The sequence below is a fragment of the Crocodylus porosus genome, unplaced genomic scaffold, assembly GCF_001723895.1.
Source record: "Crocodylus porosus isolate Cpor-Errol unplaced genomic scaffold, CroPor_comp1, whole genome shotgun sequence".
NCBI lineage: Eukaryota > Metazoa > Chordata > Crocodylia > Crocodylidae > Crocodylus > Crocodylus porosus.
Genome location: NW_017728943.1, coordinates 10,882,311 through 10,905,348, shown reverse-complemented (window position 1 = coordinate 10,905,348; position 23,038 = coordinate 10,882,311). Strand labels below are relative to the sequence as shown.

The window sequence follows — 23,038 nt, the reverse complement described above, 5'->3', positions numbered from 1 at the left end:
CCTTGCATTTTTCAGTGTTAAACTCTGGTTTAACGTTGTTCAGGTTCTCGTCCACCAGTTCGCTTCTGACTCCAATGTCCACATCATTAATGAAGATGTTGAACAATATGGGTCCAAGGACAGAGCCTTGGGGGACCCCATTGGTCACAGGGCACTATGATGATTGACTTCTGTCAATTACCACCCTCTGGGGAGCCAATTTCCCAGCCAGCAGATCGTGGTGAACCCAAGGCCACAGTTGGCCCGTTTGGCCAAGAGGTGATCATGGGATACCAGATTGAAGGCTTTTTTGAAGTCAAGATATATGACATCAATCTCTTCTCCCTTGTCCAGGTGATAGGTCACCTGCTCATAGAAGGAAATGAGATTAGTCAAGCAAGACCTACCCGCAACAAACCCATGCTGGCTATTCCTCAGGATGTTGGCGTCAGCCGGTCCATTAAGGATGGCCTCTTTAATAAACTTTTCTAAGACCTTCCCCCAGATAGAGGTCAGGCTGATGGGCCTATAGTTTGTCAAATCTACTTTCCTCCCTTTCTTGAAGATAGGCACCACATTGGCCTTCTTCCAGTCTTCGGGCACTACACCAGAGCACCAGGAATTCTCAAAGATCCATGTGGAAAGAGCCACCTAGGAGGACATTCATTAAAATGCAAGGGGGCTAGAAGCCAGGGAACAGACGGGTATAATTTGAGAATAAAGTAACTTGACTTCAGCTCCACAATACAACCTAGAGAACAAGAAATCTACACTGATCTAGAGCCTGAGTGTAAGAACATGCCCAAGAACTTTGATGGGATGAATACAGATGAGATACCTCTTCCAGCTCAGACACTGCAAACACCACCTTCTCCAGAGTCTCCCCATAAATCTCCAGGAACCTTCTGACTGTGCCTGAGAGAAAAGAGAATGAAATAGAGTCAGCAGAATGGGACATGGAAATCCACTAGCTCCCCTCTTCCCACAGGATGGCCTTATAGGCAGCAATTATACATGCAATAGACAGCCCAGCAGGCAGAGTTCCCTTCTCAGATGCTGCCCCTTCTTACTTTGAAGATATTGAGAAAGAGTGAAACTTTTGCATTGATCCCTGCTAGTAGGGGGCCTCTAAGTTTGGAACAGTTCTTCCTTGTAGCTGCTGGCCCTTTCCTCCCTGGATTGGTTTTTAGGGGATGGGAGAAGAATCCAAACTGCCACACTAGGAGACAGTTGTGTCCTACTCCCTCCACTCCTTGAAACAAATAGCAGTTGCAGAATTCAGCTCAGTAGAATGGTACTATTTTGCTCATGGCTCCAAGTGGGGACTCACTCTGTGCACCCTCCTGGCCTGCTGGAAATACTAAGAATGGGGGAAAATTTCAAGAAACTTTTAAAATTAGAAACAATAATTAAAAAATGCAAAGCACAACAGAATTCCCTCTTTACTCCTTTTCCAAATTTTCCAAAGCCTTAGCCATGTTTGAGGATATGGTCAACTCTTAAGTTCATGTTAAGGGTCAGAAAAAACACTACTGTACAACCAAGCCCCTAAACAAGGATGTCCTTGTGCAGGTGCAGCTTTTGAGCTATGATCTAGCCAGATCTCACAAGTTGATGACTCAAATGGGAGACGACTTGAAAAAGAAGACTATTTTTCTCAAAACTGTGAAGTAGATCAATACAGTCTTCCTTCAAGTAATGACAGTTCAGAGACAGCAAGAGTGAGCAAGAGAAGGGGGGTGCGGGCGAGAGAGAGGGGAGACAGTGAGCAAGAGCATATTTCTAAATATTTCCTGCAGTGAAATCCTTGCATAACTCCTTTAAACTTGCAACATAGTATCTTAGGGGCAAATGATGCTCTCTGGTTCCACAGCAAATTGCACCATTTAGACTTGCAAAAACAACCACCAGGGAGGTCATACTGAAGGCTTGAATCAAGCCTCCAATGTCCAAATATTGATTTTCCCCTCATACCAAGCACAAGCCCAAATTTCTCCATTAAGTAGCTTGGTTCCAGGAAGCAACTACAAGGGGAAGAAACTTTTATCTAGTCTGCTTCAATATTCCCTGCGCAGTCTAATCCCAATACCAAGAAGGGGAGGAAATAAGTCGGCAGTTCTGTGTGGAGGGGAATTTCAGAAACAGAACAAGTCCAAGAGACTATGGAAAAAGATTTAGAGTGCAGGAATGACTGGCCAGTAGGGTTTGAGCACCTCACAAAGGAAATGCATAACATTTCTCATTTTGTCAGATTCCTTCCATGAACAGCTCTCAGCTCTTCTTTCCAACCTGAAGGTTTTCCAAATTCAGATGCCAGGCACATGAAGCTCTAAAGCAAGAATCATTCCAAAAAAGAGCAACAAAGCTTCCACCCCTGTTAGAAATGCAGTCACATTATAGCATGAAGCTGGTTGCATCATCTTGGATTTGCCAATCCCAAACCTGAATATACATCTCTCTGCAGACCTGAAGAGCCGTGACAGATCCAACACACTGGCACCCCTCACCTCTACAGTACTTCCCCACACCTCCACTCTGCTGCTGTTCACATCCAGTCTAAACAGCTCTGGGCTCTATAAGGTGCCCGTTCAGACACACTGACCTTTCATGCATTACTTACGCAGTGCTATGTGGGTTGCATCCTCTAGGGGGTAGCCTCTCTTCACTGAATTTATAACACAGAATCCCACTGAAGACATTGCCTGCTCCCTAAAGTCAAGAGGAGAGAAAAGTCTAAGAGTGACTACTGCCTGTGCCCCTTACTCGATTTGCCCCCAAGAATCTCCTCCCACACAGGTACTTATTTCTCATGTCAGAGCAAGCGATTGTAGATGGATGGTAATGCTACCAGAACAGGGGTGGGGAGGGAGAAGTTTGAGGGAAGGGTCAGAAGGAAAGAACAAATGCTCAGTACTGCAAACGAGAGAACAGCACTAGTATTTCCCTGCCTTTTCCACCTGCTGCCTGTAGGAAAGGGAGGTGTATTGCTTAAAAAAAAAACAAACAAAAAAACCAAAAACCAAAAAAACCAAAACAGAACACTAACAGAGGTCTGAGCCAGGGTAGTGACTTGGCACCTCCTTTTCTTGTGGGACTGTTAGGTCTACCAGAGGCCTTTTGGGTCCTTCACATAATGCTTTGCATAGAATAATTCTCTTTTTGTACTGAAAAGCTGTCCCTGCAGAGAAAGCCAGTCACCAGGAAAAGGCCAAGAAATAAGTGGTTCTCTGAAGTACAAGATCAGAGCTTATGACCAAAAACTTTACAATGGCAACAATCAATTGCTTTTCAAAGTCGACTTTCACCTACTTCCATTGAAAGTCTAGTAAACCAAGTTATTTCTCTCTTGCTTTGTCTCAACATCCCTGCACTTGCAGTAGGAAAAACAAGTTAGACCTTTTGTAATCTAACAATCAGCTATTTTCAGGCTATTGTAACTGAAGAATCCACCTGTCCAAGTTACTTTAAAGCAGTGGTGCTCAAACTTTTGGCCACGTGGGCCAGATTAAAGGTATGGGGCTGGATCAGCAGGGTTAGTGCCCAGATCTGACTTCATGCCACGTGGATTCCACCTTGCACTTCCTTTCTGGCTCTATGTGCCTGAATCCCACCTCACACTGCCCCACTTTGTGCAATTGGTTCAGGTCCTGTGCCACTTTAACCTTAACCTATGTGCCCAATCTACCCTGCTATGCTGTCCAGCCCTTAGGATTCCCCACAGGTCTGGAAATTTAGCAGCAGGGGAATGACAATTAACACTGCCACCACTCCCCCACCATCAAATTTCTGGATCCAAGGAGAGCCCTGGGGGCCAGATGACACTGTTTTGCAGGCTGGATTTGGCCTGTGGGCTTGAGGTTGAGCACCACTAGTTTAGAGTGTGAAATTTCTACCACAGGCCTGGCCTTGCCCATCAGTTTTGAAGCACATGAGACTCTTCTGTAGATCCAAGAGAACTTGCAGGGGAGGGGGCTATGAAAAAAAAAAGCAGGCTTAAAATGGAAACTCATCTACAACTTCACTTAAGGCAACTGCCATTGCATAATATCAGACAGATCTTAAAATGGTCTAGGAAAAGTTATTCTGTTGTCTCCCAAGAAACACCAAAATTTTCTTTTCCTGAAGTTTTGATTTAGTGTTCACCATAGGGACTGCTGCAATGACACCACCAGTCATAAACAGAGGGCTTTGATGAATTCAAAAACAAGGTTCATACCAAACTTTTAATCCATTATAAATAAGTTCAGAGGCAACAAGAGACGAGGGACAAAATTATAAGCCACTCAACTATTTCCGATTTAAAAGTTCCGTGAATCATGTTGTGAGGATATCAAAGAATCTTCTGCAAGATTCAGTTTATACCACATGAAGGAAATGCTTTTCACATATTGTAGCTAGGCCTAGGGCAATTCTCTGTTGCAGGAGACTCATAGAACCACATGCTGGGACTGACTCATGCATGATTTGCCTGCATCTCAGCTGTTTTTGGGCAGAACAGATCCTTCCCTCTCCAAAAATGTAGCACCCCAATATTGACCTGCTGAGTTATTTTGAAGGTGGAATGGGAAGATAAGACTGCCTCTCTGAAGCAGTCAGTATTACTCCATGCCCAAATATGAAACTTGATGCGCCAATAACGTGATCTCCTATAGCAGAGATGGCTGTGCCTATAGACATCTACACTGAGGACTGCAGTATAGCAGAGGCATACCCTAGCAAGCTTTCAATGAATTATCTTGGAACCAGAAGCAGCCTTACTGCAGCAGCACAGTATGACACATCTACCCTGCTTCTTGGCTGAGAAAGGAGCTCTACTGCTACCAGACTGCTTTCAGTGCCTAAACTGGTCATAGTGCAGACATACTCTGTTTTCTGTTTCCTCAAAACCAATTGCAATCTGAAGCACAAAGCGAGGGAGCTGAAGACAGCTGGCCCAGGTGTGTGGTCAAACCCCATGCAACTCTGCCCACCCCATGGTCCAGGATGATGCATGTTATGGGTGACCCAAACTGTCCTGCACTCACTTTGCAAGCTGTAGGACATTGCGGTAACAGCTGTACAGGGAGCTCTCGGCTGCTGTGCGATATCGACTCTTGTACTTGGGTCCCACAGTGTGAATGATGAAACGTGCGGCTAAGTTAAATCCTTCCGTCAGTTTTGCTTCTCCTGTCCGGCATCCTAGAGAAACAAGCATTTACATGGTAAGAGACACCAAAGCCTAGGTAGCAGGACCAGGAATATGCCAACACATCCCCCTTCTCCATCTTCAAAGAAGCTCCACCCTGGAACAACTCTCTTCTATCACATTAGTACAGACAAGCATTCATTTCCCTGAGCCAACCCAGCAGCAGCCCTCTGCAAGGATAACTTCTGCACTCCAAGATGGTTTACTGCTCTGAGAATCCTCAGTCAGACAGGGGAGGTGAAAAACATTGCCCTTGCATCACTGCTTCAGAAGATATGCACCCTAAGGAGCAAAACAAGAGAGTCCCTAGGGACACTGTACTTCATATTCCTAATTCAAAGGCTGCAAGAAGGCTTTTCTTAAGTGGTTTATCTATTTATAGATGTATAGAAATATGAGATAGATATACACTTTACAGTTCTGAAAGTGTTTGGTTTGGGGGTTGGGTAGGTAACTGCTGTTCAAAGAGACAAATCTGATTCTTTTAAGACCTAAAACACATTTTCATCCACTCCCTGGAGTATACCAGTTATTCCTTATGGGTTATTTTGAAGACATTCAGGGTTTGAAGAATGGAACTGTACTTCAAGAAGTCCACTTCAGTATGATAGATCAATAGAAGGGCAAGTGATTTTGTATTCAGGCTACATTTCCCATTTCTCCATTTCACTCCTTTCCTTCTAATTAAACCTGTTGTGTTTATATCCTTTCATCACTCCTTACCAAGTTATTTTTGTTTTCTTCTGAGGAGTGCTAGTTAGCCATGTTAGTCTGAAGTCAGACAGAAGGCAGGGTTGAGATGCACCTTATAGACGAACTGAAATCAGAGATGTATAAATTTTCATAACAGCTACTTCAAATACTAACTTCTAATAAAGTGATCTCTTGGTCATGAAAGTTTATGCATCTCTGACATAGTCTACACCAGTATTCTCAACCAGGGTACTGTGCGTGTCACCTGGGGTTCCTTGAGATCCTTTCGGGTCCCATGCAATGTTAGTGCTGTTAGGTGTGCAAACATAATTCACAAAACAAAAAGAGGGCGTGTGAGATGAGATGAGCAGAAACATGTGGTTCCTTGGGGACAAGTAGCAGCAGCACACTTTGTGTCACTGCTACTTGCTCTTGGTAACGCCTGTGGCACATGTGCTCTGGCATGCAGCAGGTTACCCCGGGTGGTAGGGGAAGCTGGGGCCAGCAACTCTGCTGGCTCCAGCAGTTTACCTGGGGTCCTGAGGGCCTCCAGAGGTGAAGCCGTGGCACTCTTGCAGTAGGAAGCCTGGCTAGCAGCTGGAGTGTGGCTCTGGCCAGCGAGGCTCTGGTTTTGGGTGGTGCACATTGATGCCATGTGTGCTGCCCCACCTTGCTTTTTTTTGGCATGGGTTTTTTTTTTGACTCCAGGATCTCCCCACCCTGTGCTGCAAAGCAGCAGTGCAGGGAACGCCTGCATGTGCAGTGTCGTTGTGCCACAGGTGTGGCTGTGACACCACATACTGCACATCCACGCTTGTCTGGAAGTACCCAGACATTTCAAATAAGAATCTATAATGTTAAAACATTGAGTTATTTGCAACAGAAGAATTGTTCTATTATTTTTCTGTTATCAGAAAATAAGTGAGAACTAAGAGTTCTGAAAGGTGTCATTTTCTGAAAGGTGCCTGGAGTCTATAAAACAACTGAGAATCACTGGTATGTAAGGTGGATCTCTACCATATTTTCTTCTTGTAACCTTTGTTATTTAATTAATTGTGGCCCCGCTCCCCCCAATCAAGTCTGTTCCTTTCTAAAAACCTTCCAATTTATCTACGCTTTTCTGACATTGAAGAGCCCTCCCCTAGCAGCACCCCCAGCTGACATCTGCCCAGCATGGAGGGGAAACTACCTAACTGGGGGGCTTTTCATGCGGCCATTCCCCTGCACTGCAGCTGGAACTTGGCTGGGATCCCCCAGCTCTGCCCCCTCCCAAGCCATTGAGGGGGAGGAGGGGGTAGAAACACACCACTTTTGCCCAGCACCAACCTCACAAGCTGGAGTCTGCCTGGTATGGGAGGGAAAGCACCTGTCTGGGAGTTTTTCATACCCCTGAAGCTTGGAGCTGAGCTGGTATCATCTTAGCCCCACTTCTTCTCCAACCAACAGACAGCTGAGGAGGTGGCAGGCTGAGATGATCCCAGCCTAGCTCTGAGCTTCAGGGAGACAAATGCCCACAGGAGGGTGCTTCCCTCCCCCCACTCTGTGCTAGGCAGCCCCCAGCTGGCTGGGGTGGGGGCGGTGCTGGGCCAGGCAGGGGGTACATTTCCACCCCCACCCCTTTTGGTAACAGCTGAGGAAGAGGCAGGGCAATCACAGGCTGGCTCAAGCTTGGGGGGAGGTGGGGGGGAAGGAAGGAGGAGTGAAAGCCAGTAGGTGCTTTCTCCTCTGCACTGGGTAGACCTCAGCTGGGGGAATGGTGCAGGGGTAGGGAGGGGCATTGTGTTCCTATCCCCTGCCCCCCCCATGGCAATGGCTAGGGAAGGGGTGGAGAAGTGGGGCTGGGAGATCCCAGCCAGGCTCAAGCTGTGGTGGGGTGGGGGTAGGGGATCTGCACTCTGGGCATATGTCAGCTGGTGGGGCCAATGGAAGGGGTTCCCACTTCCTTTTCTCCACCCCTCTCAGAGGGGAAGGGGCAGAAACCTCCTTTAAACCAGCATCTGCTTGTCAAATCAGAATCTTATTTCTGCTTTACAGACAAAGAGTAAGGCAGAGTGGGGATGCGAGTTGCCCAAAATCGCACAGGAAGTCCATGATAAAGCCAGGCAGAGAGCCAATGTCTGCTTTATTCAGTTTGGTGATTTACGTATTAAATTACCATTTCTCAACATTTTAAATGAAAGCTTTAGATTTTTTCCCCCCATTTACAGTGTGCATTGGATACAGTGTGCAGCTTCAATGGCAGTTGGAAGACTTACTTTACTGCAGCTACAGGAGCTCTTTAAACTACTATATGTGCATGAGCTGTAGACCCAGAAGTTAGTTTACAAGCCTGAAACATTTATAGGTTAAAGGAAGATAGTTCCAAGAAATGTCAGTCAGCTGAGCCATAAAAAAACCCCCAAAACACTGAGCTCCCAGGCCCGAGTAAGGTCAACATGTCACATGCTTTAATCATGACTTCTCAGGGTTTAGGAAAAGTGGCTATAATGGGATTAGGAAAGAACTAACTGAAAGCCTTCATGATATTTACTCTAGGATTTGTAATCAGAGTACGCACACTGTCAGCTTCTCTCAGATGTTCTGCTATACAGAACAAGTGCAAAAACAGTGCAGAATGACCTCAACGCCAATGATGACAGATATTATATGCTAAATTTCCATAAGTGAATTTAGTAGACACCTCTTCCACTTCTGCTGGCTGAATGGCAGAACTTCAAGTTGCTGAATGGAAGTGGAAACATCCACTATTCACTGGATAGCCTCCTCCTCCTCACACAACATACCAGCAGTGTTTTCCACAATGTCCAGAGGTGTGGTTTCTTTTCTATTGTTACCTTCCCAAGACTCAGGATATTTACAGCACCAGAGAGTGAAATGATATACTGCATATGTAATGGGACACTGCAGGATTCTAGTGAAATATAAATACCCCAGTGGTTGAGGACAAAAAGCATAAAGGACCTCAAATTTCAGACTTCATGTAGAACCATGAGCAAGTCCCTAAATATCTCAGTACCTCACATGCAGAATGGGGTAGTAATTCCCTCTCTGAGAGCTGCACTGAGCTCTCAGAGTATCTGCAGAAGCAAGGTATTTTTGGTGATGTCATTTATTGAATCAGCTGCATCAGTGGGAGACGTCAGATAAATGCGTGTTTCTCCCTGAAGGGCTCTACCTAAAGAAGTATGCTTTGTGCCTGAAAGCTTGTTGTCTTCCAACATTTCTTCCAGCTATACAGCTGGTCCCATAAAAAGACACCAGCAAGAAAATCTTCCTTCTCACATTTCTTGTTGTTCTCACCATCATGGCTACAACACTTCAACCCTTAAAAATATTTGCAGGTACTCTGATATTATTGTGACAGCGTTCATGTAACCCCAGACTCCAAAGCAGAATTACCAGCCTTCCAAAAGCCTTTTTCCATCATTAATGAACTTCTAAATCAAAAATGGTTTTATAAGGAAGGGAAAGTGAACTAACAATTGAATAAGTCATTGTTTATCAAGTGGAATAGTAACTTTTAAGTATTACACTATTAAATTAATAATTTAAGTATTATTTCTTGAAAAGGTAAGTTGTATGGCTGCAGGCTAGCAGGGCATACAAACAACTTATCAGAAATTACTTTTCAAGAACTCATGTTGCATTTAGGATTTCTGCTGTGGTGAACAGCAACCCTGTGCATGCCTCCTTAAAGGGAGCTGTCCTGAAAAAAAGTCAGGAGTTGTCCAAGATTGGTCACTACCCTAAAAGCTTAGGTAAGTTACTCAAGTTAACTGCTCTAAGCCACTTCATACACAAAGGGAACAACTGTACCATGACCTGAAAGTAGAATTTCAGTAACTTGAATAGTTGCCAAAAGCTCTTCTATGATCTGTAACTGGAATTACAAAATGGAGGAATAGCTTGCCATAGTCTGGCCCTAGTATTGTCCCTTTATTTCATATTAAGGCTAACTAAGGGAAAGAACAGGAAATATTTTTTCTGCTACCTGCCTTATTCAAAAAACAAATCTTTTTATTATATAGGCAGTTTTTCTTTCTGCAGAGCCAGATTCCAAGCCATTTACCTTTGAGTTTCTGAAGTTCATCCCTCAGGTCAGGACCAGCATGCATAAAGATGCTTTCAGATACTGGATTCTTATCTGACAGAGACTCATTACTTGTGTTCACAATAGCTGTGCAATTCAGTAAGGCCACATCTCCTTTCCTGAGGAAACAATGAAACTATTCAGAACAAGTTATACACAAGAGCTTCATACAATTGAAGTGTTTGACTGCTTAAGGGCTATAACTACCCTGTGGTGCAACATTGTACTCTTCCTACTCTGCCTCCAACATATTCCACACAATTTAGTTTTAAACAAATCTAAGGTGTGTTGAGAAGATATTGCATATAAGCAAAGCCTAGAAGTAAATAAACAGCAAGTTACAAGGGAACCTATTAAAAATGACACCCCAATGCTTGTGCAGCACATTTCCACAGAAACAAGACAGACTCACCATCTTCAAAAGGTACCTTCTACTTCTAGCTGATGATGAAACACTACATATAACAGACTAATCCTTTGGTTAGAGGCTTACCCCTTTAAACAGAAATGTCAAACTTTTCTAACAAACAACAGTGTACACGTTAATAGTAGGCTCCTGACAACAGTGAGCACCAGGGATGTAAAGGAAGTTATAGGTTTTATCATTCTTCAGAGGCAGAATATTTCTTGTGATGGTGTAGTGGCTGCTACCTGTTAATAGAAACATGTTGTGGGGATATCACAAGTAAGAGCTGTTTCATAACCTGTCATTTTCTTTTTCTTAAGCATTTGCACTGTTTTTATAGGCATTTCTGGATCTTAATAAAGCAAATGTGCAAGGGTGTAGGGTTGGGCAAGGGAATGAACGAGCCTCCCTGATTTCCCTGTTGAAGAAAAGAAGATAACGGGAATGGCAACAGAGTAGGCAGGTTGAGGCTACTTGTTTGATTTGAGAGGCTTAGCTGCTCTATTTCTAGTCTCCAATTGCAGAGTGAAACTGCCCATATTGTGAAAAGACATTTCTTAACTAATGCAGTGCTTACTCTTAAACCACAACCAAATGACTGTAGAGCATTTAGGCACTACTGTGTACAGCCTCAAAATACAAAAAGCAAAAACCCTGACAGGATAAAACCCAGTCATGTAAGCTTTCATTGCTGCTGCTCAGAAACCCATAACCGCTGAAACTGGGAAGAAACTAGTCACTGGCACTCCGCTACTGCAAAGGAAAGCTGAAGGAGGGACCAGAGACAGGTAAGTAAGGAATGAAAAATGAGGCTGGCAGAGGCCCTGCCTACCCACCTGCATCATCCAGGATATCTTTGGCAGAGGATGGGGTGGGGGAGACAGGTATGGATAGGCTCTGAGAAAAAAAGTCCTCCTTCTGTGCAGAAGGTTGAAGCAAAAAAAAAAACAAAAACGACTTGCTGTTTCAGACATTAATCTGGAAGCTCATATGACAGGGGCTATGAGCTCCCTACTATTTTCTTTTTCTGCTTGAGCAGCACAAGATCCCACCACACTTGCTACTTGGCAGCTGTTTTGAGGTCTGGATCCTCAAATTAATACCATCTCTGAGAGTTCGTTCCCCTTTTCAAATTTCAGACTTCAGGTAGTCTGCCCAATACTTTAAAGATAAGGAGTCAACTCGAGTAAACCAGGTGTGTCAAACACAGAGGCTGCGGGTAGGATGACTTCTCTTGGGCTGAAAGACCCACTTCCAGGTCTGGCCTACAGTAGTTCTTGCTGTGGCTGCAAAAGCTGTTGTGCCAGCATGGCCAAAATACAGGGAGTTGCCACCACTCATCTCCCCCAGGCCTTACCCACTTCTAAATGTCCTGTGTGAAACTGCAGTTAGGCATGCAAACCAGTGGTAAGGTGGCAAGCAGCAGCATTGTTAACCCTCACATGCTGGCCATGCCAATGCAGCAGGTTTGGCAACTGCAGTAAGAAGCCCTATGCTGGATCCGGCCTGCTGACTTGCTTGAGTTTAAATACCCTTGGTATAAGTGAGAGAGCAAGAGAGGAGAAATTGATGGGATAAGTTAGCACAGGCTGAGACAGACTTTAACAGAAGAGTAAGGAGACAAAAAAAAATTCACTATGTAAAAGGAAGTGAGAGCAAGATAGGAAAACAAAAGAAAAAAGAAAAAAAGAGATGCTGAAGACAATATGAGGAAACACATAAGGCGTGTGTGTGTAGATGAAATGTGGGCCCTAAATTGAAGTGGTGGGTTTTAAAACACACCGCTTTAATTTAGGGCTGATTAAACCCATTTTGTCACCCCCCCTCTCCCCCGCTGACTTACCTGCCTCTCTGGCAGGGAGGGGAGGGTGAGCTGCTGGAGGGCGGAGCAGTCCCTGTGCTGCTGGGGGGTGGTGGTGGGGAAGGCTGCTGCTTCCCTCCATGGCAGCGGCGGCTGCAGCTGTCCCCATACAGCTCAGGCAGGCAGGCTCTAGGGGGGAAATCAGGCTCACTGCTTTTCTTGGGCAGAGCCTGCTCTCCCAGGCTGTTGCCAGGCTGCCTGCAGGGCTTTCTAGAGCTGCACAGAGCCTGGTGCTTTGCTCCGTGGTTTTAGGGGCAGCAAATAAATTCCTCAAAGGAGTTTTAGTTTGCTGTGCTTCAAGTCATTTAAGGAATGTTACGCCACCAAATTTCCTACTGTGGCTAGAATTAATGTGCAATACACTGCCAAGGTGTGCAAACACTGACACAATTAAGTAACGCAAAAGCATTTAGCCTGCTTTAAAGTGTCGTGCACACATGCTTCATTTAGTCTACATACGGCCATAATCTACAGTAACAAAGACAGAGAAAAAAGTAGAATGAAACCAGCAATACCAAGAAGGAAGATAAATCAGAAGAGACAGTAAGTTCTAGTGTTTATTAACTAAAAGGTGACTGATAAGATGTACTCACAAGCGCACTATAGGAAGTAGTACATGGCTGTTTTGTACTAATTAAATGCAAGAGGAATGTAGAAATAAGCTATTGTAAGCCTAACAGGGGTAGATATTATTTACTCTTGTCCCAGTAGCCTTTCCCCTTTTCTTTTCTGTCTAGACATGAAGCATGTCTGCTGCAGAGGATGAGGGGGCAGGGGAAAAAAAATAAAAAAAATATCAGACTAATAATAGAATTTTGTGTTGAGACCATTTTGTTAGGCATTCAGGTACCACTGTAAAGGAAAATACCAATGACCGAGAGGACAGAGCCAAACCAAACTTACCACAAGACTATTTTGGCATTGATGTCTTTCCTGTATGGGAAAGGTGACCTAATGTCAACTTGGGCTCTCTCAACAGGAGCTTGGTGAGAATCCAATTGTTCTGCCACATACAAATCTGTCCAGCATAGCAGTGTGTCAATATCCACAAACTGAGAAGGAGCACCCAGTGGATCCATGGAATGGAAAGAGCAACTCTCTTTTCTGCTAACTTGTTACCACTCCAATTCTCAGTGGAGTCGTCCAGGTGCTTCAAAGAGAGATAAAAGGTAAAAAAGGCAGGGTCAAAGGCCTGGCATTTTACCAAGAATAATTCTGAAAGAGCTGGACTTACGAAGAAAAACTTTAGGACAATTAAGTTTATTTGCAAACAACAAGGTAGTTAAGAAAAATAAAACCACTTATCTAACCTCTCTCCCCACAAGAGTTCTACTTTTTTTCAACTCAGTGGACCATATCCTATTCCATCTATGAGGTGGCTAAGTGTGACTATATCCTACCACCATGTTTGAGTCCCTAAAAATTCAGTAAAGCATCTATTTTCAAAACATAACACCACCTTAGCCTTAAAGATGGTTTACAAAAAAGCAGCAAGGAAGAAAAGAACCACCCACCTTTTGCATCAATAATTTTTCAGAGACTCATGCAAGATGGAATAGGATCATACTTGGGCACAGTTAGTAGAGCAGAATGTGGTCCAATGCATCTGTGATGGACTCAGGACAGTGAAAAGTTGTTTTGTAAAGCTAAACACCATCCATTTATGAATTCTATAAATATGATCACCACTTTCCCTCACCATAAGAAAAAAAACATTCCAATTAATTACCGAATTTCTCTCTTTAAAATGTTGATTCTACCAATTTTAAATTCCACACTGACAGTAGCATCCTATAGAACAAAAATCAAAGTGATTGAATGCTTTAAATCAGGGCTGTCTAACTTCTAAGCAGCTAGGTGTTGCATGCATCCCCCACCCCAGTGCACCATGCACAGGAGCAGGCCCACACAGCGCTCCCATTTCGCTGAGTGGCATATGCAGGCAGTTCTGAACCGCAAGCTGCCCCAGCACCATTGGCTGTACTGCCTTGCTCTCTGGGGTGGATGCAGGAGGCAAAAGCTGAAGAAGAAAGAGAGTCTACAGACCCTGGCTTCAGCAACAGTTGGAGCAACAGGGGGAGCAGTAACCAGGTAGGAACCTGGGGGCCACACATTAACCCCTTGTGGGCTGCCAGAACCCCACGTTAAATAAAGTAGGAAATTATATAAATATGTATACACCAATTGTTAATTACCTTAATGCTGCAGGATCCAATCCTGTGAGATGCTAAGCATCCTCCACTCTAAATGAAGTACTATTGAAATCAATTAAAAATAAAAAGGTGCTGAACATTTCACAGACTCAGATCTGTAGCACTTTATACAACATATCTCCCACTCTCCAAAAATTGAATTTGCTCACATTTTTGCAAAATTCAACACTACTCAGTGGACTGCCAGTCAATAAAATACAGTGAGACACACTAACCAATCTCTTTCTAGAAGGCTGTTCTAGCAAATATAGTTAAGTATGTAGTATCTCTGGCTGCTAGCACTTGTTAAGGACTATGCCACTGAATTTTCCTGCTGTTGTAAGTAGTGCTACCTAGATTATGCTATCACATACCACTTCTACAGCTTCACTTTGCTGTATTTAGCAGAGCAGGATTCCTCACCAACACTGCTTTCGGGAAGCCACAACAACAAGCAAAGTTCTCTGTCAGGATGGGATAGCCTTCTAGTGAACAAAACTATGACCTGAATTAGTTATACACACCTTTGTCACCTCCTGTGTGGACTACAAGACTTCAATTCTCTATTGCCTGGTGCAAGCAACAGCACCAGAAAAACACCTCAGCTCTCAACTAGTATAGATGAGTACAGTATACTCCTTCAGCTATATGGGCTACTGTAAACACAACAAGCAGAACAGAGTCAAGTTCAAAGTTGTGGTCCTCATCTAATCCCAGCACACACAAAAACCACTGGGATGAAAACTCTGGCTGACAACTCTGCTCTTCAGGCACCAAGGCACTGTGACAAGACAATGGTTTCTGGGCTTTCCAGGCTCACAAGCCCCCTTCTGTTGTGTTCCCAGCTTTTCCAACTGAATTTCTGTGGAGGCCTCAATTCCACACGGGGTCAGAAGCTTAGAGCGGGGGAACACTATCACAAAGGAAAGCTTGTTTGTGCAGGTGATGTTTTTTGTGGCCTCAGCTACAAACCATGGGACATGCTCAGCAACTGGAGTCTAACTCAAACTTTGCCACTTTCTACTCAAAGTGCAGGCCATACTTCTTCAACCTTGTCTTCTCTGATCCTTATATAGCACCATCCACAGAAAGATAGCCCCAAAGCAGAAGTGGACCAAACAAGGCTAACCTCTGCATGCAATTCTTTCCCAGAAGAGAGGCAAAGCGAAAGAACTTCATAGGGCAAATATTGGTGATATAACTTTATACGCTTCTGGACCATGCTCAGACATTAGTAAGGATGGTAGAATATGAACTATCCAGGATTACACACACAGGAAAGTCCCTGTGACAAAGGCATATTATAGTTCTAAAATCAAGCATAAGAACCAAGTTTGCCCATGCAATCTTAATTCAGCTCCTTGTACCTGTGCTTTACAACACTGGTTTAGTTACATGATGACAAACTAATTCCTATATAATATTTGAACCATTCATTGCTGAAGACAAACGGTGTTCACACTGACCAATCAGCTACTTAATACTGTTTTCTCCTCATTGTTCATATTTGTAATCTCTTATCCAATTTCCATAGTAGCCAAACCTGTTCTGAAGACAAAATGGATACTTAAATATTTTATGGTGTTTACCTCTAGTTTGAGTGCTTTACAAACCACTGGGGGTGCATGCACACCCCCAAGACTGGCAGTGCACCCTCTGATAGAAGTACCACCAATGCTGCTGGCAGTGCCTGCAAGAGGTTGCTGTTCACCACCCCCCAACCCCCAGCATATGCAGGCAGTTGCCAACTGCTGGTTGGCACTCGCCACTCTCCCCTACCCTCCTGGTAACACTGCTGCAGCAGCCTGCAGGAGTGCTGCGTTTGCCACTGCCACCTGCGGGCAGTCGCCGTGCCCCCGCAGCCTTCAGGGGCACATATTGTTCTTCTCACAAACCCTAACCCTCACTGAACCTCTGAATGAGGCTGCTGTATGGTCATAGTCATTTATAGATATGAAACCAAGAAACAGAAAGACTAGTCACAACTGTCCAACAGTCACGCGTGCCCAACCTGAGATGCCCCAGCCCATTTTTTCTGAATACATAGTATTTGTACACATCGTTGTATGTTTGAGGCCCAGGTTTCAGCTGCAGCTACAAATATTTTGCCTTTGTACAGTTTAGACCCCAGGATCTCAAGCTGGGCAGGCAGGAAACAACGAGAACTGTCAGTAGCCGCATTCGAAGTGACCAGTGCAAACAACCCGCCCTACGGCACCCAGGAGCTCTCTAGGAAAGGCAGCTGGAGCATCCAGGTCCCTACGGGCAGAACCAGGCGACACCTGATGCCGCGCCCTTGTGCCATAACGTTTTTTTTTTTTTTTAAGGCCGGCGACGACACCCGTTGCTCTGGCACAGGAAAGGCAAGTCAGAGGCTCAACCGCAGGTGGTAACAGATGCTGCCGCTTAGCTGAGGCACAGAGGGCGGCAGCAGCGCCGTGCGGGCCGGCGGCGCCCCAAGGGCAGCCGAGCGCAACGCCAGGCGCCCGGGAAAAAGCTCTGGAGTACCCGCACGCACGGACCGCCCGAGGCAGCGCCGGGGGCCTGGGCCGCAAGAAAAAGCCCCTCCCGCCCTGCCCGGGGGCGCGGCCACCTGGGCTGAGGGGGACCTGGAGCGCCCCGGCCCGGCCCCGCTCACTCACGGGCGGACCCCGCTGCTCCCGCCCGGCGACTCGATCCCGGCTCAGGGCGGGCCAGAGACATTCCCTTGCAAAGCAACTAAAAAAACTTCCGCTTCCGGAATCAACCTCTTACTAATCCCGCAGCCGCTAGCGCTCGGGGGGTGGGTTTTATACCTCACTTCCGTCCACGCGGTTCCATCGCGGTGTGCTGGTTCCGGTCTCGTGGGGAGGCGGAGGACTCGGGCGCGGGCGCGCCATGGGACTCACGCGGCAGTACCTGCGCTACGGGGTCGCCGCGGTGTTCGGCCTCATCGCCAGTCCCAAGGGCAACGTGGCCTATGTGCGTCTGCGCGGCGAGAGCGGCCGCTATGTGGCGGTGCCGGCGTGTGAGCATGTCTTTCTCTGGGACACCCGTAGGGGCGAGAAGGTGAGGCCCGGCAGCCGCCAAGGCACGCGCCCGCCCGTCAGTCCGCGTGCCCGCCGGCTTGACCTGTCTCTGCTGCGCCCGGTGTCCTCAGGCTCGCAGCGCGGGTGGGGTCTTCCTCCTGTGCCCCCGGCCCACAGCGGGAGGTGGCACGAGAGACCTGATGTGACGTGTAACGGGGGAGAGTGGACTTCCTATAAGGGTCCCTTGTCTTCAGGAAGTTTGGAGCTGGAGCAATCTAGCTGCTTGGAGCATCTGTGGGCACCCCTTGGTTATGAGGATGACTTGCCTCTTTTCTTGTTTGCTTGTTCAGGCTTTGGGCTAAATTTGACTGCCCCTGGCACCAGTACAGGATACAAATATATGCCTCAGTGGCATTTGCTAGGCAAAGCTCATTACTCTAAGTTTGGTTTTGAATCACTGATTTAGTTGGGGAAGAGTGTTATTGTCTGGGTGTCTGAACAGGCATTCCATGTTCCTGGAGGCCTGGGTGCCTGTGTTCAGGTATTACAGACACCCACTATACGAGGGCATGGGTAAGGGTGTTGTGCTGTCAGAAGAGTTGTCCTTTACAGAAGCTGATGATAGAAAGGATGCTGTCCAACCTCACTGGTTGCCAAATGAAAGTTAAATTTCTGTGGCTACAGTGGAGAGTAACCTGACACACTGTTCCCTTACTAAACAGAGTCTGGGATCATAAGAGCTGATTTTCAATGCAGAATGGCTAGGGTGTTGCTCCAGTGGTTGGTGAGATGCTGGTTGCTAACAAACTGTTTTGAAAATGGCCTTAGAGTTCTGGACCCCTTTGTGTTTTTTGGGAAAGCTTTGTTGTACACTTAAGAGAAGGACATGGGATATGAGGAAATTGTATGATTTCATAGCACAGGGTTAGCAGGGCTCTCCTACTGGTAAGCAGGCAACAGCAGTCTGGCTGTTACACAGGACTGGTAATTGGGATCTAGTTGTCATTTCCCATGTGGCTGGGGAGAATAATTTTCCTTCTTGTCTCAGTCTGCCCCTTCCTAAATGGTGCAATGATACAAAACTTACTAGAGCAAAGAGGTGTTAGAAAATAGTGTCTAAAGCTCTGGATGCCCTCTGGGTTGGTGAGGTAGATGCACAGTACGCTCTTTTATTCCCTGTGAGTGTCTGGATCTGATATGTCACATCATATTGCAAACATCTTCTCTTCTTAAAATGATAGGTTCTCATCCTTCAGGGCCTCAAACAGGAGGTCACTTCTCTCTGCCCATCCCCAGATGGGCTGCACTTGGCCGTTGGATATGAGGATGGAGCAGTTCGTGTTTTTAGCCTTTTGAATGGTGAAGTGATTGTCACTTTCAATGGACATAAGGCTTCCGTTACCGCTCTGAAGTATGATCAGCTAGGAGGCAGGCTGGTATCAGGCTCAAAGGTGAGATTTGGTTGGGGAAAGTCAACTCTGGAGGTCAGGCCTGTTATAAAACGAGAAGGACTAGATGGTCTTTGGGGATCATTGTAGACCTAACCGTGGGGGAATGGCTGGAGGCATAATATTATCATGGATTATCCAGGGTTTGGGTGAGAAATATGTGAATGGTTTTGTGGGATATCTTTGGAATAGAGTAGCAAGGGCCAGGATTAGGGTGCACTGGCGGGGCTGTGAAGGAAGTCCACAGCTAGAATGCTAGGGCAGGAGTCGGGGGCAGGTGGGGAGGGAGGATGAGGGTTCCTTGTACAGCTCTTGAGGGTGGACGAAGCCTGCTAGGCTTCTTACAGCAGAGGGTATTTCATGTCAATGCTGAGGTACTTTACCTGAGACATGTAGATTCTTTGAGGCAGAGGTCATTCCCTTGGTACCTTCCCTTTCAGGATACAGATGTCATTGTGTGGGACATCATCAATGAGAGCGGCTTGTACCGGCTGAAGGGACACAAAGATGCTGTCACGCAGGTGCTCTTTTTGAGAGAGAAGAACTTGCTGGTTACCAGGTAAATGGTGCTGCTGGGTGTGCTAAACTGAGTTGACATGGTCAAGTTATGACACCAATCTAGTTGTTGCTTGTCTTTCTCATACTTTATAAAACCCAGGCATGTGAGACAAAGAAGCAAACAGCTACAAAATTATAAATCTGACCCTGCTGATATACACAATCGGATGCCATATTAAATGTCAGTAGCATAATTGGTGGGGTGGGGCAACTGGAGCAGCAGCCCCAGGCATTGCCTTTGGGGGCTGAGGGGAGGCACAAAAATAGTCTGTATCATGGTTGGCTGTTGAAACTGCAGTACAGCAGATGGCACTATCCTGTGTGCTAGCTTTCCCTCAGGTGTGGAGCTGTACTTTTATTACACATCTGTTAAATGACCTCTTGCTGTACCACCTGGACTCTGAGACTACAGACTTTAAAAAAATACTGTGTAATCTTGAGATGAGCATGTTTAATGGATATCCTTTTAGTTGGGAAATATCAGTTGAAGGATAGTCAACTTAAAATTTGCCATTCTGAAAAATGTTTAGTTTGTCAAATACTATATTTGACGTGGTTGTATCCAAACTTGCATTTATGGTACTCATCCTTAGTTATGCTACTGTTTTTTTTATAATGTTAAATGAATATGTAGGTTGCCACATATTTATAGAGATGCTGGTTCTGCCTTCTTTAAAGCGTGTGGGTTCTTTTTTTTCTTCTTTTTTTTTTTCAGGGGGTGGCTTCCTTATTATGAAAATAGCAGCCTGTCCTACTAAATTCTCAGCATTTATTCTGATAGTTTACAAGAGAACTTAACTATTAGTTTGTGAAGATATTAATTTGAAAATGAGTTCTTTAGGAAAACTAGCATTTGCAATCAGATCCTGTACTGAGTAATTTAACTAAAATTGTACTGTAATAAGTTAAAATTTTACGTGTATATTTAAAAGTTTGTGGGTGAAATTAGGTTGCAATTGAGATAAGTTATTATTGGTTCTTGTCTTTAGTTATTATGAGGTTCCCAAAGACACCATGTCAGCAGTTGAGGTTGCTCTTATTTGCGGCCATTAGAACACTGGAAATTGCTCACACAATTGCTGTCCTTTCACCATAGCTAATTTGCATGCCGTGGTTCCATCATTTGATGGGTAGGGTTGACTGGTGTGAAAATGCAGGGCAAATTAGGAGAGATGTACCTTTGGAATTTAGCCAGCATATCATCCTTATCCTTAAATAAAGCAGAGTGTTTCCTCTGCAGCACCATGCTGGAAGTTTGAGGATCTGTCCTAAGGAAAAAAAGCCTCCTAATGAATTTGCAGTGCCTCTTTCTGTAGTGCCTGTGTTTGTGATCTCTCATTCTGATCTTGCTTGGCCTATGACCCTCAATGTCATTTTCATACGAGGAAGTGTGGCCTTCCACTTGATACACCTGGCTTTGCGTATTGCTTGAGTGTGTGATTATAGGCTGGACTCTGGGGATGTTGACTGGTGTCTGGGTGGTGTCATTTGGGGTTGGTTTTTTGTTTCAGTGGTAAAGACACCCTGGTGAAATGGTGGGACCTGGATACCCAACACTGCTTCAGAACATTGGTTGGACATCGTACTGAGGTAACTGAGGCATAGAAATGTGGGGAGGGGAGTTCAGAAGGCACGTGGTTCCTTCCGACCACAGTGCAGGTTTGCAGTGTATGGTCGCACTGCTTAGCATGTGAAACATTTGTGCTTGTTGGCTGTGGAGCAAGATGGGGAGAGACCTTGGATTTGAGGGTGTCTTGTATGGCACATACTAGGGATGATGTTTCCAAAACAAGTGTCCTTTTGTAGTGCCCTGGGTTCTTCATTTTAGGCCTTAGTCTTTCTGAGCCTCTGTTTCACCATTTCACCACCCCCCTTGGTGAAATGGGGATGCTGTGGCTCCTTGAACTTGGAAGGGTGTCATAAGTCCAACTGCACTAATGTGCAGAGGCCTGTGGGCACTCTAGTGACTGGGCACATGTAAGTAGACCTGAAGGAGCTCCTCATTGTGTTCACTTTGGCAGGTCTGGGGCCTGGTTTTGGTGTCAGAAGAGAAGCGTCTGATCACTGGGGCTGCAGACAGTGAACTGAGGGTGTGGGACATCACCTACTTGCAGGAGGTAAGGAAGGAATTCATCCTTTTTGTAATGACCCAGGCTGTGGGGCCACTTGCCCTGGGAATAGATTGAATGAGGGCATAGTGGGCCTGGGTTGCCTTGTGGATGCTGTTAGCCTGGAACAGCATTGTTCTTGGCTTTGGTGGTGATGGTGGTGTTACAGACTTGCCATGCAGTACCACTTTCAGCTCTTATGTTGCCCTTTGTAAATCTGCTGCATCTGTGGGCAGGGGGAGCTCAGGATAGTTCTCATTTCAGGTTCAGGTAAGTGGAAGGGATGGACGGTCAAAAGCTGCTTTCTTGCATTGAGTGCATGCCAGTGCTGCTCCTTGATTAAACTTGGGGCCAGCAAAGTGAGAACAAAGTGAACCCTATTCTCTTCCTTTCCTGGCTGTGGCTTATGATGACAATGGGTTCCAACCCTCTGCAGAAAAGGACCTGAGAGTTACAGTGGACAGCAAACTGGATATGAATCAGTAGTGTGTCCTTGTTGCCAATAAGGCTAACGGCATACTGAGCTGCATTAGTAGGAGTGTTTCCAGCAGATTGAGGGAAGTGATTATTCCGCTCTAGTCTGCACTGGTGAGGCCACATCTGGAGTACTGTGTCCAGCTTTGGGCCCCCTCTACAGAAAGACTGGACAGGTTGGGGCGAGTCTAATGGAGAACAACAAAAATGGTTCAGGGACTGGGGCACTACTTATGGGGAGAGGCTGAAGGAACTGGGTTTATTTAGTTTGGAGAAGAGAAGACAGAGGGGATTTGATAGCAGCCTTTAACTACCTGAAGAGTGGTTCCAAAGAGGATGGAGCTAAATTTCTCAGTGGTGACAGATGATAGAATAAGGAGTAATGGTCTCAAGTTGCAGTAAGAGAAATTTAGGTTGGATATTAGGAAAAACTTTCTTACTGGGAGGGCGGTGAAGCACTGGAATAAATTATCTAGAGAGGCTGTGGAATCTCCATCTTCGGAGGTTTTTAAAGGCTTGGATGGACAAAGACCTGGCTGGAATGATCTAGTTGGGGATGGTCCTGTTTTTGAGAAGCGGATTGGACTAGATGACCTCCTGAGCTCCCTCTCAACCCTAATTTTCTGTGGTTTTATGAACTCTCTGTGCCCTCCTTTGATCCCGGCAGCACAGGCTTGAGTTAGGGAAGTGCAGTACTGGTGTCACTCATGGTCTCTGCACTTGTCTGTTGTGGTGGAAGGGGCATGGGAAGGCAGATCAACACCACCTGCGGTGAGGGAGGGAGTGGGGCTGGGGCAGATGCTGCCCAGGCAGGGCGGGGTGTGAGAGGGAGGCAGTTCCTAGGAAGGCAGTTCCTGCTGCTGCACGCACCCTGGGAGGGCATGTGCCCCCGTATTTGCATGGGGCAGAGCAGGCCACAGCTGCAGGCTCTGGTGGGGCTGCGTCAGGCTCTTCCTGCTAGGGGCTGGGCCAGGCTGTGCCCCTCCCCAACCCTGGTACCCTCCTGAGGTGTGTGCAGCAGCAGGAACTGCCAGCC

The 23,038-nt window shown here is 45.9% G+C and overlaps 2 protein-coding genes across 3 annotated transcripts in view; one reads left to right on the top strand and one right to left on the bottom strand.

Annotated features, from left to right (window-relative positions):
* Positions 1-17,145, bottom strand: part of GDAP2 (ganglioside induced differentiation associated protein 2) — a 36,152-nt gene extending 19,007 nt beyond the window's left edge. The window contains exons 1-7 of the mRNA XM_019548672.1: positions 17,049-17,145; positions 14,410-14,469; positions 13,118-13,364; positions 9,927-10,066; positions 5,004-5,157; positions 2,600-2,688; positions 818-894 (exon numbers count right to left, since the gene is read on the bottom strand). Coding sequence (XP_019404217.1) covers positions 818-894; positions 2,600-2,688; positions 5,004-5,157; positions 9,927-10,066; positions 13,118-13,293 — 636 coding nt within the window. The 5' untranslated portion in view covers positions 13,294-13,364; positions 14,410-14,469; positions 17,049-17,145. The remainder of the gene's footprint in view (positions 1-817; positions 895-2,599; positions 2,689-5,003; positions 5,158-9,926; positions 10,067-13,117; positions 13,365-14,409; positions 14,470-17,048) is intronic.
* Positions 17,146-17,229: 84 nt separating this feature from the next.
* The window catches only part of WDR3 (WD repeat domain 3), a 30,829-nt gene continuing 25,020 nt past the window's right edge, over positions 17,230-23,038 (top strand). For both annotated transcript variants that reach the window (XM_019548670.1, XM_019548669.1), the window contains exons 1-5: positions 17,230-17,454; positions 18,656-18,865; positions 19,303-19,421; positions 20,932-21,010; positions 21,442-21,537. In XM_019548670.1, the coding sequence (XP_019404215.1) occupies positions 17,284-17,454; positions 18,656-18,865; positions 19,303-19,421; positions 20,932-21,010; positions 21,442-21,537 (675 nt within the window). In that variant the 5' untranslated portion in view covers positions 17,230-17,283. The remainder of the gene's footprint in view (positions 17,455-18,655; positions 18,866-19,302; positions 19,422-20,931; positions 21,011-21,441; positions 21,538-23,038) is intronic.